Source organism: Portunus trituberculatus, chromosome 50, assembly GCF_017591435.1.
Source record: "Portunus trituberculatus isolate SZX2019 chromosome 50, ASM1759143v1, whole genome shotgun sequence".
Taxonomy (NCBI): Eukaryota; Metazoa; Arthropoda; class Malacostraca; order Decapoda; family Portunidae; genus Portunus; species Portunus trituberculatus.
Window position 1 is genome coordinate 7827444 of NC_059304.1, and position 15000 is coordinate 7842443.

Below are 15000 nucleotides of genomic sequence, written 5' to 3' on the forward strand. Positions count from 1 at the left end.
ACCAATGAACCACCAGCACTGGGACACAACTACCTGTACCGGACCAATGAACCACCATCACTGGGACACAACTACCTGTACCGGACCAATGAACCACCAGCACCGGGACACAATGATCTTTTCCTAAGACAATGGACTGGACAGACTCGCTTCCACCTGCTCAATATAACATTTCCTCCCTCTGAAGTGAATTTTTATCCCAGGAACTGGTCTCAAGGGCCTCATCACGCCTCCCCTCTGGTTCCCGCCTCGAGACTGAAGGGCGGCGGGAGGAAGGGAGACAAGGAGGGAAGACGGAGGAAAGGAGGGATAGGAATGAAGTAGAAGAAAGAGAGCAAAAGTAGAAAAACAAGGACGGACAGAATAACCGGAGTAAATGATGAATGAGAGAGAAGTAAAGAAAGAAGACAAGGGGAGATAGAAAGAGTAAAGGATAGGAAGTGGGCATGAGGCAGGAAGGAAGGCATAAAGGTGAAGAGGGAAGTAGGAGGACAATAAGGGAAGGAGGAAAGCAAGGAGGCATAGAAGCAGAACGAGGGGGAGGAGGAGAAGGAAGGAGGAAGACAAGTAGGGATGGAAGGAGAGAATTTAAGAAGAAAAACAACAAAAAGACGATAGATGGAAGAATGGAAGTGAAGGAGAGGACGAAAACAAAAGAAAGGAAGGAAGCTAAGGAGGAATAGGAGAAATGAAAGGAAGGAAAGAGGAAACCAAAGTGAGAAGAGAAATGGGATCGAAGGAAAAACAGAAAAGGAGGCAAAGGAGCAAAGGAGAAATGGAGGGGAGAAAGGAAGCAAAGTGAGAAGTAAGAAATAAATAAAGAAAGGAGAGAAAGAAAGAGAAAAGGAAAAGCTATGAATATGAAGAAAGGACAAAGACAAGGAGTGAATGAAGAAAGGCGAAGTGAGAAATAAGAAAGGAAGGAAAAGGACAGGAAGGATGGACAGGAGGAGGAAAGGAGGAAGGAAGGACAGGAGGAGGAAAGATGAATAGCAGTGACAATGGTATATAAAAAAAAAGGTTATGAATATTAATCTCTCTCTCTCTCTCTCTCTCTCTCTCTCTCTCTCTCTCTCTCTCTCTCTCTCTCTCTCTCTCTCTCTTAGACGTATATGCTTATTAACATATTTATCAGGTTGTCTTTCTATCTGTTTTCCTGATTAACATTTCCGAGCTTCAGACACAATTGTGCCCAGTAAGTGGATTTCCTGGTGAGGCGCGGTCACTGTGTCCCTTCTGCGTGATTGTCTGGATTTGATTTCTACGCTCCTTTAGAGTTCTTTGTCTTTTCTTAAGGATGGAGGAGGAAAAGGAGGAGGAGGAGGAGGAGGAGGAGGAGGAGGAGGAGGAGGAGGAGGAGGAGGAGGAGGAGGAGGAGGAGGAGGAGGAGGAGGAGGAAAAGGAGAAGAAGGAGAAGGAGAAGGAGAAGGAGAAGGAGGAGGAGAAGGAGGAGAAGGCGAGAGTGCATTTCTTTTTTTTTTGGCCTCGAGGTATCTAAGTAAAATACGACTGACTATTGAGGAAGAATTTCTTTTGTCATCTCTCTCTCTCTCTCTCTCTCTCTCTCTCTCTCTCTCTCTCTCTTTAATAATCCCGAGGCAATATACAGACACACAAATACCATAGCCAGTGCTCGCTATTAGCCATTCTCCACTGAGCAGCTTACGTGTGCCTGTCGCTGACCCACTGCAGGACGTAAAACTCCCCCACTGTCCTCTCAAATAACTAACTTACGGTTGTCTCCTAACAAGCAACCTTATTTCTTACTCTAGCTTCATCCTATTGCATGTATTTTTACGCCTGGCATATTAACAAAAATCAATTATCTCTTCGCTCACTCCCTGCTGCCGGAAAAATACTAATGCTCACGTCTTCATTTCATGCCCTGCTAGATCAACACCAGTTCTTTGTGTACGAGAGAAATATCGCAGTCATCCCTTCCTCTCGTGTGCTAAAAGAAATGCCTGAGTTACCCGTGCATGTACTGCTAAGTCTCGGGGAAGGGAAGAGGGAAGGCAAGGGGGAGCTGCGCGTTGCTTTCCAAATATTTTCGTGGAGATGGAACAGTTTGAATACTAAGCAGGTCCATGGAAACATTTCATATATATTTCTATCTTTTTTTATGTTGGTTTTAACTTTTTCTTCCTGTGACAATGTTAAGAGAAAACGACGGTACGCTTTTCTTCCGCAATTTCTTTCTACCAAGTTCTTTGTTTTGTCTTTGTGTGCACATCGCTCTTTCACAGTCAGTAATCCATTGGTAGCCGAAGTAAGAGTAGTTGTTTAGCTCCCAGACAATTAATTTGTAATACAGATGAAAGTAGATATGATAGTAGTAGTAGTAGTAGTAGTAGTAGTAGTAGTAGTAGTAGTAGTAGGAGTACTCGTAGTAGTAGTAATACACTAAGAGTATTACTGGAAACTCCGTTCACGTAATAGAAAGATACTGTAAAGGGAAAAATGAAACATGAATTTCACCAATGAAAAGAATAAGAGAAAAAGTAAAATGATACACTTCACTACACACACACACACACACACACACACACACACACACACACACACACACACACACACACACACACACACACACAAAGAAAACCAGACAAGGTGCAGGTTACATATGTTTATTCAAATAGATTCGATACAAAAGATATAGAAATCTTAACATCAAACGGTAGGCTTAAAAACAACACTAAAATGAGATTCTTTGGTGTACAGGATAACCCCGCTGAACGCTAAGGAGAGACAGGTGGACACAGGTGAGGGCGCACCGCTTGCTCGCCTGAGAGGAGGGTGATGGGGCGGGCGGGCACGCGGATGTTCCCCCATAAATCTGTAGCCCTACAAACACTAACTTTTTTTTATCCGAAAATAAAACTTTTAAAACTTACTCCCATGGCTTTACTCGGGTTTGTGGTTTGTTTTTATTCACCCTCTGTAAACATTATAAATCAAACTGTTTTATAAAGGATATTTTTTATGTGTGGCAACGTCGTGTTATGAAGAGATGTCTTGCGAATTATGATGATTCATATTTTCTCTTCATTTTCAAAACTGACTGAAACAACAAGTTTCTTTCAGTATAATGCAAGACAGATTTACGGACAAACGGAGAGACAGACAGACAGACAGACAGACTGACGAGCGGACTCCAATCACTACATCCCATGGCCTGGAGTCACGCCACTGCATGTCAATCATTATCACAGAAGGAATTAAAGTATAAACGAGGTGATTCGTGTCAAACAAACGTGACAAGAAGGGAGGGGACGGGGGTGAAGAGATGGGGGGGTTAGTCCCTTGTCTTTATATATATATATATATATATATATATATATATATATATATATATATATATATATATATATATATATATATATATTTATCTATTTATTTTTTTATTTATTTTTAATTGACACTGCTCTTGATAGCTATGGCGTGAGACGGGCGACAGGACAGGACATGGCTGGCCAGGCGAGATACGGTAAGAGATAGACAGCAACTGTGGTCAGAGTAAGAGGGGCGGAGGCGCGCGGAGGCAGGATTTGTGGGGCCCGCGGAAGAGGGGTGGAGGGAGAAATACACAAAATAAAAGCTTGAATGTTTGTTGTCCGCGGGCTGAGGCAGTTATGCAGTTGTAAGAGCGGCGGTTTTCATCACCATCGAGTACGTAAGTGTGTGACAAAGCGACAGAGGTCAAGGTCGGCGGTAGTACGTAGTGGCTGTTATGTAAGAGAGTGACTTGATAATCTGGGTTCCTAGGAGCTACATAAATATAGTAATTATTTCTTTATTTATATTATGTATATTTATATTATGTATATTCCACGGTAAGAGGAGGATGTGGAGGTCTGGAGTGGAGAGAGACAAGAAACGCGGATAAACGGGAACCAGAAGGCAATGCGGAATTAATGTACTTGAAGGCCCGGCACGGGGAGAGGAAGGGGCTGGGCTGTCACTGCTGCGGGACACACACAACACACCACAAGGACCAAGTAACACCAAACGCCCTTACCTCCCTTCCTCGCAGCGAGTCAGCCCAACCTTCGCCTCTTCCCATAGTCGGAGAATGACGTATGTATGTATATCTATGTACAAGTTATACACAGCAGACCAGGTCACCGCGAGATGCTTGGAGGGGAGAGGCGGGTGTTACAGGGAACAGAACAAGGCGTTACACTGCCCATGTTGGACAAATGACGGTGTACGAGGGAGGACTTGAGGGTGTGTGTGCCTGTCGAAGAGGGGAGATGGAACGCCCAAAGGTGTCTACAGAAAAGTAAAAGTGCGCTGGCGCGGTACAGATTTCCGGTACAGCAGCGTCAGTGTTGCTGCATCGCCTCAGAGGGAACGCTTCACAGTGACAGTAGAAATGACACTGTCTTCTCATCAGTCCCAAATTATAAAGTTTAAAAAGTAGTGTAAGATATTTTGTTTATGCTGTCTACGACCTTTATCACACTACCTTCAGGCCAACAGTGGGACCGTAACGAAGCGTGAGAAAAAGCATGAAGCTTGAGAAGTCTGTTGAGTAACAGCTGCGAAAAGACTCACTAGAGTGGCTATAATTTTCCTTTCGCAGCATAATAAATGACGCTTAAACGTCACCTTGCGGTGACGAAATATCCTGTACAAAGTGACAGAATTAATACTATTGAAATATTTTTATCTCTGCCTCGCTTTCTTGCCATTAGGGAGTTATTATGAGGCTGGCGAGGCGCGACTCACCGGGTCACCGCCTCCTGGTCGCGGCGAGGCTCACCAGGCTCACCCACAAGTACTATTACGATCAGTAGTACGCTAGTCACGAGCTCAACTAGTCCCTAAGATTTGTAATATTTTCCTCACGTTATAAAAAAGTCACTATGAGAGCTATTCTTTGTCGTGGAGCTTTGTCGCCTTCGTCGCATCATAAATAATTCACACTATCAATTACGTTTCCATTATTTATCACTTTATGACGAATTCCCACCAAACGATAAACAATGAACTACTTCCATATAAAAATACTCTGCGAAGGCCTATGTCCGTCACACACGTGTGCGAGATATAAACTATCATAAAGACACAAAACTGCGACACATGAAAACACAGCCAGTGACTCCCTCGCCTCTTGCAGGAGAGGCAGCGCCGCCGCTGGCTAAGGTCATAACATTGGCACTGAATTTCGGATTGGTCGAGAAGAAAGATCGTTTACAAAAACTGTCTGCGGTATAGATATAAACAGTGACCTAGAACTAGACTAGTCTCTCGTCTAGCTCGCGCTCTTAGTAAAATATATAAACTAATATTATGGCGGCTAAATGCAGAATACATTATGTGTACAGCAATGAACTTTGATATAAAAATAATTCTGCTTTGAGCGGGCAGAGACTTAACTTTGTATAAAATAACTTAAAGCTTGTAGAGCGTTATCAAAGAAATTACGTTCAGGTAGCAATTGTCAAGGTCAGAAGAGCTTTGTAAGGGAGCCTCGACCCCGGAACCACTGCAGGTGTGAAAAGAAAGGTCACGTGTTTCCTGGGCCGTGAGGGACAGTCAGAAGTGGGAGCAATCTGGAGGGAGGAGGACTGTTTGGTGAAGGCAGGGTCCGGGATGACGAGGCTGTGGCACAGAGGGGTGGTGTGGGGGAAAACAATCTTGTAAAACGAACCTAAATAGAGAAAGAGGGGTGAAGGGAGAGAGGGGCACTAGTGACGTCATGACCTTGTTTTGATTATGAGTAATTCAGGAAGGAGGAGGAGGAGGAGGAGGAGGAGGAGGAGGAGGAGGAGGAGGAGGAGGAGGAGGAGGAGGAGGAGGAGGAAGGAAGAAGAAGAAGAAGAAGGAAAGCAGCAGTAGCAGTAGCAGTAGCAGCAGCAGCAGTAGCAGCAGCAGCAGCAGCAGCAGCAGCAGCAGCAGCAGCAGCAGCAGCAGCAGCAGCAGCAGCAGCAGCAGCAGCAGTAGCAGCAGCAGCAGCAGCAGCAGCAGCAGCAGCAGCAGCAGCAGCAGCAGCAGCAGTAGCAGCAGTGGCAGTGGCAGCAGCAGCAGCAGCAGCAGCAGCAGCAGTAGCAGTAGCAGTAGCAGCAGCAGCAGCAGTAGCAGCAGTAGCAGTAGCAGTAGTAGCAGTAGCAGCAGCAGCAGTAGCAGCAGCAGTAGCAGCAGCAGTAGCAGTAGCAGCAGTAGTAGCAGTAGTAGCAGTAGTAGTAGTAGTAGTAGTAGTAGTCAAAAACAAGAGCAACAGAATTAAAAAATATAGATAAAAGACAACAAAAATAAAGAGGAAGGAAGAAGAAGAAGAAGAAGAAGAAGAAGAAGAAAAAAAGAAAAAGAAAAAGAAGAAGAAGAATCATACACCAATAAATAGACAAGGCAACTGAGATTGCAAGAGAAGGAAAGAAAGAAAGAAAAAAAAAAAGAGGACAGAGAGAGTACAGCGGACAGACAAACAGACAGACAGACAGACAGGCTGGAGGGCAGGTGCAAGCTACGTTCAAAGGCTGTGTGGGAGGAGAGTAGAAAAAGTGTGGTGTCTTCCACTAAGCGTCCTGCTGACATGCTCTTCGCTCTTCGCAGGACAAATAACACAAAAACTCAATGTTAAGTCTTTTCTGCTTCACGATCCATTGTTTCTTATTCTCCTGAAGGTGGCTGGCCGTCGGCGATCCCGGAAAAGGAGGAGGAGGAAGAGGATGAGGATGAGGAGGAGGAGAAGGAGGAGGACGGGCGTGGCAAGGCAATCCCACCTGACCTTTGATGACCCGACAGACGGCCGCGGCACTCACCCGTCCCACACTCTGACGCTCACCCGACGCGGCACTACACCCTTGGCACCACGCACCACACGCCTTGCACCATGCCACGTAAATCTCGCCCGCTGGCTCAGTCCCGCCACCCTCGGGAGATTCCCGCCAAGATTTCCCTCGTTTGCTTATAAATTGACTTGCAGTTTCATAAGATGGGACAAGAATTTTAATAACAAACTGTTTAGCGGAGGTTTGCAATTACTTGGTGCTCGCAACGTTACGTGAATATTATTTCTTAAGATTTCTGTATGAAAACAAACATCTTTTCGAGGACGTTAGGAAGTCAGGGTATTTTGGAAGATTTTATGGTACAGCACTCTTCTACCTTCCCGGGGACAGGCAAAGGTGGCGACGGTGGCGGCGGCGGCGGTGGTGGTGGTGGTGGTGGTAGTGGTGGCTGTGAGCGACACAGTCCCGTGCTCACACCGAGCAGGGCGGCGCAGGACAAGAGAAAAAGCCTGATGTGTGTTTGTCCTTACGTGTACACACACACACACACACACTCTCTCTCTCTCTCTCTCAGCCAATCAATCAGCAGCAGCCGCGGTGTGCGGACAGGCGAGCGCCGCGGCAAGTCAGAGTGAGGGCCGCCGTCAGATGTGTGCCCAGGCACGCGGGACATTCAGGAAGAGGGAAAGGGAATACGTAGTAGAAATTTATTGACGGCGACCATGTTCTGAGAGGCGCCACCCAGCCACCACTGTGTAAGGATGACGACTTCCTCCTCAAGCCGACAACTCCTCTGGGCCGCAGGATTCAGACGCGGGGCACCCGAGGCGGGGACTTCACGGTTCTTGTCGTTCGTCTTCTAGACTCCGGAATGGCGGGAGCTTTTGCTGGAGCTTTTGGAGGACGACTTTGAACCCTTTCTTGGTGCGGAGTGGTGACGCTCCAGCAGGCCTTGGGTTTCCAAGGGAGACGTGGGCGTCAGAGATGACTCCGGCGTGGAGTCGATGGGCTCAGTTGTTGCCTCTCCGTCGTTCTCGTCCTCTTCCAGGATGCGGGAGAGCACAGGCTCCATGGAGGCCGAGGGATTCATGACCGACTCTTCCTCGGGTGGTGACGAGCTGCTGGTGGCCTCAGGCTCACTGCTCATTGAGGAGGTTGAGTTTCTTGTCTCGATCTTCTTGGTGGGTGTCTTCGGGCCACTGTGAGCGGTCTTGGCTGGAGAGTGGACGGCCACACCGTTTTGATTAGGTTTATTGCGCCGCTCGCGGGTGGGTGTGGGCAGTCCACTCTCTGCGTCCCGCACCAGCCGATGGCCAGACTTGGAGCGGGAGAGGCGGCCCTTGATGTACTTATTGAGCTCCTCCTCCTCGTTGTTGGAGACGAAGCGGCTGATGGTGGTGAGCACGCCGCCCAGGAACACACAAAAACAGCCGGTGCCCAGCAAGTCGTTGCGTCTCTCCGGTGTGGTGCTTTTGACGTAGCCGGGCACCAGGGACGTGATGGTGAGCATGAGGCCAATCACGATGAACACGGAGCCCACGTGAAACATGGTCACCTGCCCCAGCAGCCGCTTGTTCTCCCGCTCCTCATTGAAGTACACTCGGCCGTCCAACGTGACCACGGAGGGCCGCGGCGTGGACAGCGACGCCCCACTGGCCCTCCGCTCCTTGGCCCGCCGTGCATCTTCTCGCCTGGACCGCTGCCTCCTGATGGCCAGCGCCGACTGCACCGCCTGCATCTTCACCATCCTGCGACATGACAACACGTTAGTAACTAAACACAACATAGAAGTAACAATTGTAACAATTGGTGACATCATAACACTCACAAAACGGAATATACATGTATTCATAAACACAAACACTGGGTGAGGCCACAATGAGTGAGTATCTTATGAGTCATATGAGTGGCTTTCCCCCCCTTCCCGCCCCTCGTGGCCCTCAGGAGTCCTTGCTTTTAACACTCGTGTTATAAAAGTTGCAGGCAGCTGTCAGACATGGTTAGTCTGGCCAGTTTTTGGAGAGAGAAAAAGGTCAAATATAAACGGCAAAACATTCAGCAGCACTTCAATACATCACGCCATGCTGTACACACACACACACACACACACACACACACACACACACACACACACACACACACACACACCGCGTAGTGTAGTGGTTAGCACGGTCGATTCACAATCGAGAGGGCCGGGTTCGAGTCCCGGAAGCGGCGAGGCAAATGGGCAAGCTTCTTAATGTGTGGCCCCTGTTCACCTAGCAGTAAATAGGTACGGGATGTAACTCGAGGGGTTGTGGCCTCGGTGTGTTGTGTGTGATGTGGTCTCAGTCCTACCCGAAGATCGGTCTATGAGCTCTGAGCTCGCTCCGTAATGGGGAAGACTGGCTGGGTGACCAGCAGGCGACCAAGGTGAATTACACACACACACACACACACACACACGAGCTCTGAGCTCGTTCCGTAGGGTAACGTCTGGCTATCTCGTCAGAGACTGCAGCAGATCAAACAAACACACACAGCACCAACGTTCCTTCCTCCAATACCACCCTCTCCCGTTTCCTTCCTCTGCCACCACCCTTCTCCCCTGCCACGGCTCGTCTCCTCGTGCTCGTCTGCCGTCACTCCTTTATGGTCGGGCACCACTTAGCCGGCGCCAGACCCGTGCTAATGAGAACCTGAGGACGGGCCGGAGTGGGAGTGGTCGGTGGTGGGGAGGAGAGGAGAGCATGAGAAACGTAGGGAAGACGGGTGAGAGGAGAAGGAAAGAGAAGGGGCAGTGACGGAGAAGGAAAAAAAGTGTGAATGAGCAGAGGAAAGGGAAAGAAGAGAGAACACGAAAGAAAAAATAAAAGAGAAAGTGGAACTGGTGAAGACTGAATGAGGAAGAGAAAAATTCAATGGCTGAATGATAAGAGGAACGAGATGGAAAACAGAACGCAGAACAGAAAAGAGAAAGAGAGAAAAAAAAAGAGAGAAATGGGTACAAAGGAGTCAAGAATGAGAGGAAACAGGGAATGGGGAGGAGAGACAGGCAGGAAGGAAAAGGAGAAATTGAAAGGGGCGTTGAATAAGAAAGAAAAAGAGAGAGAGAGAGAGAGAGAGAGAGAGAGAGAGAGAGAGAGAGAGAGAGAGAGAGAGAGAGAGAGAGAGAGAGAGAGAGAGAGAGAGAGAGAGAGAGAGAGAGAGAGAGAGAGAGAGAGAGAGAGAGAGAGAGAGAGAGAGAGAGAGAGAGAGAGAGAGAGAGAGAGAGAGAGAGAGATTAAAGAGGAAAATTAGAGGAGAAAGAGAATTTAAGTGATATAATTTAGGTGGAGACAAGAAATACCACGTATAAAAATAAATACACCGTTTAGTTTAACATTTAGAGAGAAGTAAGAACAGTTTTGTAAGAGGAAACGGAAAGAACCAAAACGAGAGCAACTACATTACTTAGTCCCCGTGTGTGTGTGTGTGTGTGTGTGTGTGTGTGTGTGTGTGTGTGTGTGTTAAATCAGAAAGTATACTTGGTGTAAACATAAAAGTGTTTACAGGCGGCGAGGCTGAAGTGAAGAAAAGCCAAAGAGAGAAGGATGGAAGGAAGGATGGAAGGAAGGAAAGAGAGGAAGAGGGAAAGACAACTGATCAAGAGGGAAGGAGAGAGAGTGATGGAGGAATGGAGGAAGGAAGGAAGCCAGGAAAGATGTAGCAAAAAAAAAAAAAAAGGAAAAAATTATTTATAAGCTAGGATGACAGGAAAATCACAGCGAGAAAATATAAGAAAGGAAAAAGAGAAAGAAGAAGGAGAGACATACGGAAAAAAATAATAATGAGTGAGGAAACGGATGGTAGGAGGGAAAAAAAAGGATAAAGTGACGAATGAAAGTATAATAGAATAAATTAAGGAAGGAAGTGAAGTGGTGAGGAATGAAGAGGATGAACAGAGGTAAAGAAGATGAGATGATGATGGAAAGGAGAAAAGGCAAAAAAAGGAAGAGAGGAGTACGTAGAAATGATAAAAGATAAGAAGGAAAGAAACAAATAGAAAAGGGGAAGAAAAAAATGAGGTGACGAAAGAAAGGAGGAAAAGAAAGAAAATAAGAAGAGGACGGAAGATTAGGAGACGAAGGGAAAGAGGGAAGGGAAAGATGGAGAGAGCGGGATGAGGTGTTTGAGGGACGGAAGGGCAGGATGGGACTGGTGGTAGGAGTGTTTGTTTGTTTGTTGGTATGCTGTATTTGAAATCTTTGAGTCCTTACCTGAATCTGAATAAGGGAGACTGTTTGAAGACTGAACTACTTTACAGACGAAGGAACGAGAGAGATGATGGAGGAAGTGTTGAGTCGTGGGGTGGGGGGTGGAGGGAGGGGGAGGGAAAAAGGCCAAAGACAGAGGGAGGGAGGGAGGGAAGGAGGAAAGAGAGTGGAGGAAAGATACGGAGGATATACATACATAGTAGGCATAATATTCCTCCAATACACACACACACACACACACACACACACACACACACACACACACACACACACACACACACACACAGATTTACATGAGGCAAACACACACGGTTTCCTTAACAATAACTCCCTAATGGGCTGGGAGGAAATATAATAACTCTTCATACTAGACAATATTTGCCCGAGCGATAGAGGAGAGAAGCTTAAAATGCCAAAAATAGAATACAAATATTGCAATGGAATATTTAGAATGAAAGAATGACAGAGAGAGAGAGAGAGAGAGAGAGAGAGAGAGAGAGAGAGAGAGAGAGAGAGAGAGAATATGGAGCCGATCCTCAGAGCAACGATTGATAGAGTATAGAACAAGCAGCTAAGGGAGGCGATGATGGTAAACTGGAACTCCCTTAGTCATGCGAAGGAAAGAGACATGGAGAGAGAAGACGAGAAGACTACCTTTCCTTCCCCCGGGGCGAGGCACTGGGCTTAGGTTCAGGCTTAGGGGGAGAGCGGTCAGGCAGAGGACACATGCTTGAGGCGAGGGTCAATAGAGAAGGGAGAGGAAAGGAGAGGAATGGGCAGGAATAGATGAAGACTGAAGGGAGAGGATAGGAATGAGAATGAAGGCCAATAGATCCAGAGATTGAGGGGAATGGAAAGGGGGAATGGAGAGGATTACATGGAGAAACTGAGGAGTAAAAGGAGAGGAATGAGAATAAAGGTTGGCGTATTTAAAGGATTATAGGAGAGGGAAGGACATGGAGAAGATGGACAGTGTATCTAGAAACTGAAGGAAAAAGAGGAAGGGATAAAAGTGAGAGATAAAAAGACAAATGGACAAGCGAAAGACGAAGAAAGGAGGGAAGGAGCAAAACACTAAAAAAAAAAAAAAGAAAAGACATGGTAAAGATGTAGCAAATGTAAAAAGAAAGGAAAGAGAGAGAGAGAGAGAGAGAGAGAGAGAGAGAGAGAGAGAGAGAGAGAGAGAGAGAGAGAGAGAAACGGGGGAGGATAGCGTGCTAATTCTGGGAGAGGAGGGCTATCAATTGCGGAAGAGGAGGACAGTGAAGACACGGAAGGGTACAAGTCCTCTCAGAAAACAAAGAGGATACAGTGAAAGGGAAGGCAAAGCAACGGACACGATAACAAGGAAGAAGAGAGGAGGAGGAGGAGGAGGAGGATGAGGGATAACCAGGGAAATAGAGTAGGATACAGAGGGATATGCAGAAGGGATAATAATAATAGAAAACGATGAAGCTCAGCGTGTTATTACCAAACAGGAGGAGGAGGAGGAGGAGGAGGAGGAGGAGGAGGAGGAGGAGGAGGAGGAGGAGGAGGAGGAGGAGGAGGAGGAGGAGGAGGAGGAAGAACAAAAACAAGAGATGAATGATAGTGAAGCGGAGGAAGATGACAGTACATAGGAAGACGAGTGACAATAAAGGAGGAGGAGGAAGAGGAGGAGGAGGAGGAGGAGGAGGAGGAGGAGGAGGAGGAGGAGGAGGAGGAGGAGGAGGAGGAGGAAGAGCGATAGCAATAAGAAGGAGACTGACAATACGAAGCAGAAGAAGGAGGAAGACAGGGCGGAGGAGAGAGGAGGTGTAGGCGAAGATGGAGGTATACGAGGAGGAGGAAGAAGAGGGTGATAATGTAGAGGAGCAATCAAGTGCGTCATCACCAAGAGAACCAAGGCATCACCATTACCACAGGAAGCCACCACCCAAGAGACGAAGGCGAGACCTGGGCAGGTGTCTCGGCGCGTGTGAGTGTGAGGGGGTGGAGGTGATGGAGGTGGTGGCGGCGGCCCGAGGTACTAGCAGGTGGGTGTGTCTGTACGTGTGTCTGTCCAGCCGCTTGGTGATCTTGCAGCAGGACACGCCAAAAAGAGACAGGACCTCCCGCTATGCTACTCCTCCCTCGTCTGTAAAAGTTGACGTCGCCTTTAATACTGGGATGTGGTGGTGGCTGCGGCGGTGGTGGTGGTGGTGGAAGAGGAAGGCTGGGCTAGGTATTGCTTCCCCTTCACGCTCAGGGGTCCAAGGGGTGTGGAGGTGGCTGAGAACGCCAGCCCCTAATGCCACAAGCCACCCTCCTCCTCCCACTAGGACATAAACAGCCACACAAGCACACCAAACGGAAATGGCTTTAAGATGTGCATCACAATACTGGGTTAAGGAAATAAGCACACTGCTATCACATGTATGGCTACACTATCATCCTTTTTTTCACAAGACCAAAGTCACTGTGGTACATCCTCATTACCTAAGGACTATAACACGGAAAGCCTGCAGTGCTAATGTCAACCTTAGCATTGAGTTTTATGGAGGCAACAGAAAGTAATGACATCTATACGCAGCTAACACTTATGATAAAGATGACCATGATGATAACAATAATAATAATAATAATAATAATAATAATAATAATAATAATAATAATAATAATAATAATAATAATAATAATGATAATAATAATAATAATAATAATAATAATAATAATAATAATAATAATAATAATAATAATAATAATAATAATAATAATAATAAAACACAGTGGCCGTAGCACTCACAAATACACACACTGACCAGTAATAAGCACACCGCTAGGGTTTGGTCTAATCTACTTATCATCTAGAAATATATTACTTCCACACTTTAGTTGCTTCATGTGTATGTGTGTGTGTGAGAGAGAGAGAGAGAGAGAGAGAGAGAGAGAGAGAGAGAGAGAGAGAGAGAGAGAGAGAGAGAGAGAGAGAGAGAGAGAGAGAGAGAGAGAGAGAGAGAGAGAGAGAGAGAGAGAGAGAGAGAGAGAGAGAGAGAGAGAGAGAGAGAGAGAGAGAGAGAGAGAGAGAGAGAGAGAGAGAGAGAGAGAGAGAGAGAGAGAGAGAGAGAGAGAGAGAGAGAGAGAGAGAGAGAGAGAGAGAGAGAGAGAGAGAGAGAGAGAGAGAGAGAGAGAGAGAGAGAGAGAGAAAACATATGGATAGACAGACAGAGACAGACAGACAGACAGATAAGTCTATTAAGTCACAAAGACAGAAAGACAGACAAAGAGAAGGAAAGAGACTCAATGTATTCCACAAAATCGCCTTATATAGAACAAGTCATTCATTTTAACGGATCACGGAATCTGACAGCTACATACAGACAGACGACCAGCCAATTAGACAGGTAAACACATACATACATACATACACACATACATACATACACACAGACCCGAGACGAGCATGGTTATTTCAGCCAGCCAGCCAGCCAACCAGAGAGAGATAAACAGATAAACAGACATATAAAGAAACAAGACAGACAAAAAGGCAAGAGAAACACAGACAGGCAGTTAGCCATCCAGCCACCCATCCAGACACACACACTGCCAGCCAGCCAGCCAGCCAGCCAGACAGCCAGCCAGCCAGCCAAGGAGACACAGAGTTGCAGAAAAGTCCAGATTCATAGAAAAGATCCAAAGAAAAGACTCGTAAAAGACAAAGATAGACAAATGCGTGTAAGTTTATAGATAAGGATGTCAAAGTATTAAAGGGAAGAGAGAGAGAGAGAGAGAGAGAGAGAGAGAGAGAGAGAGAGAGAGAGAGAGAGAGAGAGAGAGAGAGAGAGAGAGAGAGAGAGAGAGAGAGAGAGAGAGAGAGAGAGAGAGAGAGAGAGAGAGAGAGAGAAGAAAAACAGACAATCAGGCAGACAAAAAAAAAAACACACACAAAACAAACAGACAGACAGACACTCAGACAGATAGACAGAGGCGAGGAAAAGATAAAAGCATCCACTTCAATTAAACACGAGGCAGAAGACTGGCTGGCTGCAAGAGGCACACGGGCGACCACA

General features: G+C 46.6%; 2 protein-coding genes across 5 annotated transcripts in view; both read right to left on the reverse strand.

Moving 5' to 3' along the window:
- The window catches only part of LOC123499502, a 134073-nt gene that overhangs the window by 39631 nt on the left and 79442 nt on the right, over positions 1–15000 (reverse strand). The gene's annotated exons all lie outside the window — the stretch shown is intronic.
- Positions 7433–15000, reverse strand: part of LOC123499503 — a 24363-nt gene continuing 16795 nt past the window's right edge. The window contains exons 2-3 of one of the 3 annotated variants that reach the window (XM_045247556.1): positions 12908–13088; positions 7433–8485 (exon numbers count right to left, since the gene is read on the reverse strand). In XM_045247556.1, the coding sequence (XP_045103491.1) occupies positions 7597–8484 (888 nt within the window). In that variant the 5' untranslated portion in view covers position 8485; positions 12908–13088 and the 3' untranslated portion in view covers positions 7433–7596. Of the gene's footprint in view, positions 8486–12871; positions 13089–15000 lie in introns of all 3 variants that reach the window. The other 2 variants (XM_045247555.1, XM_045247554.1) reach the window with 2 other exon arrangements.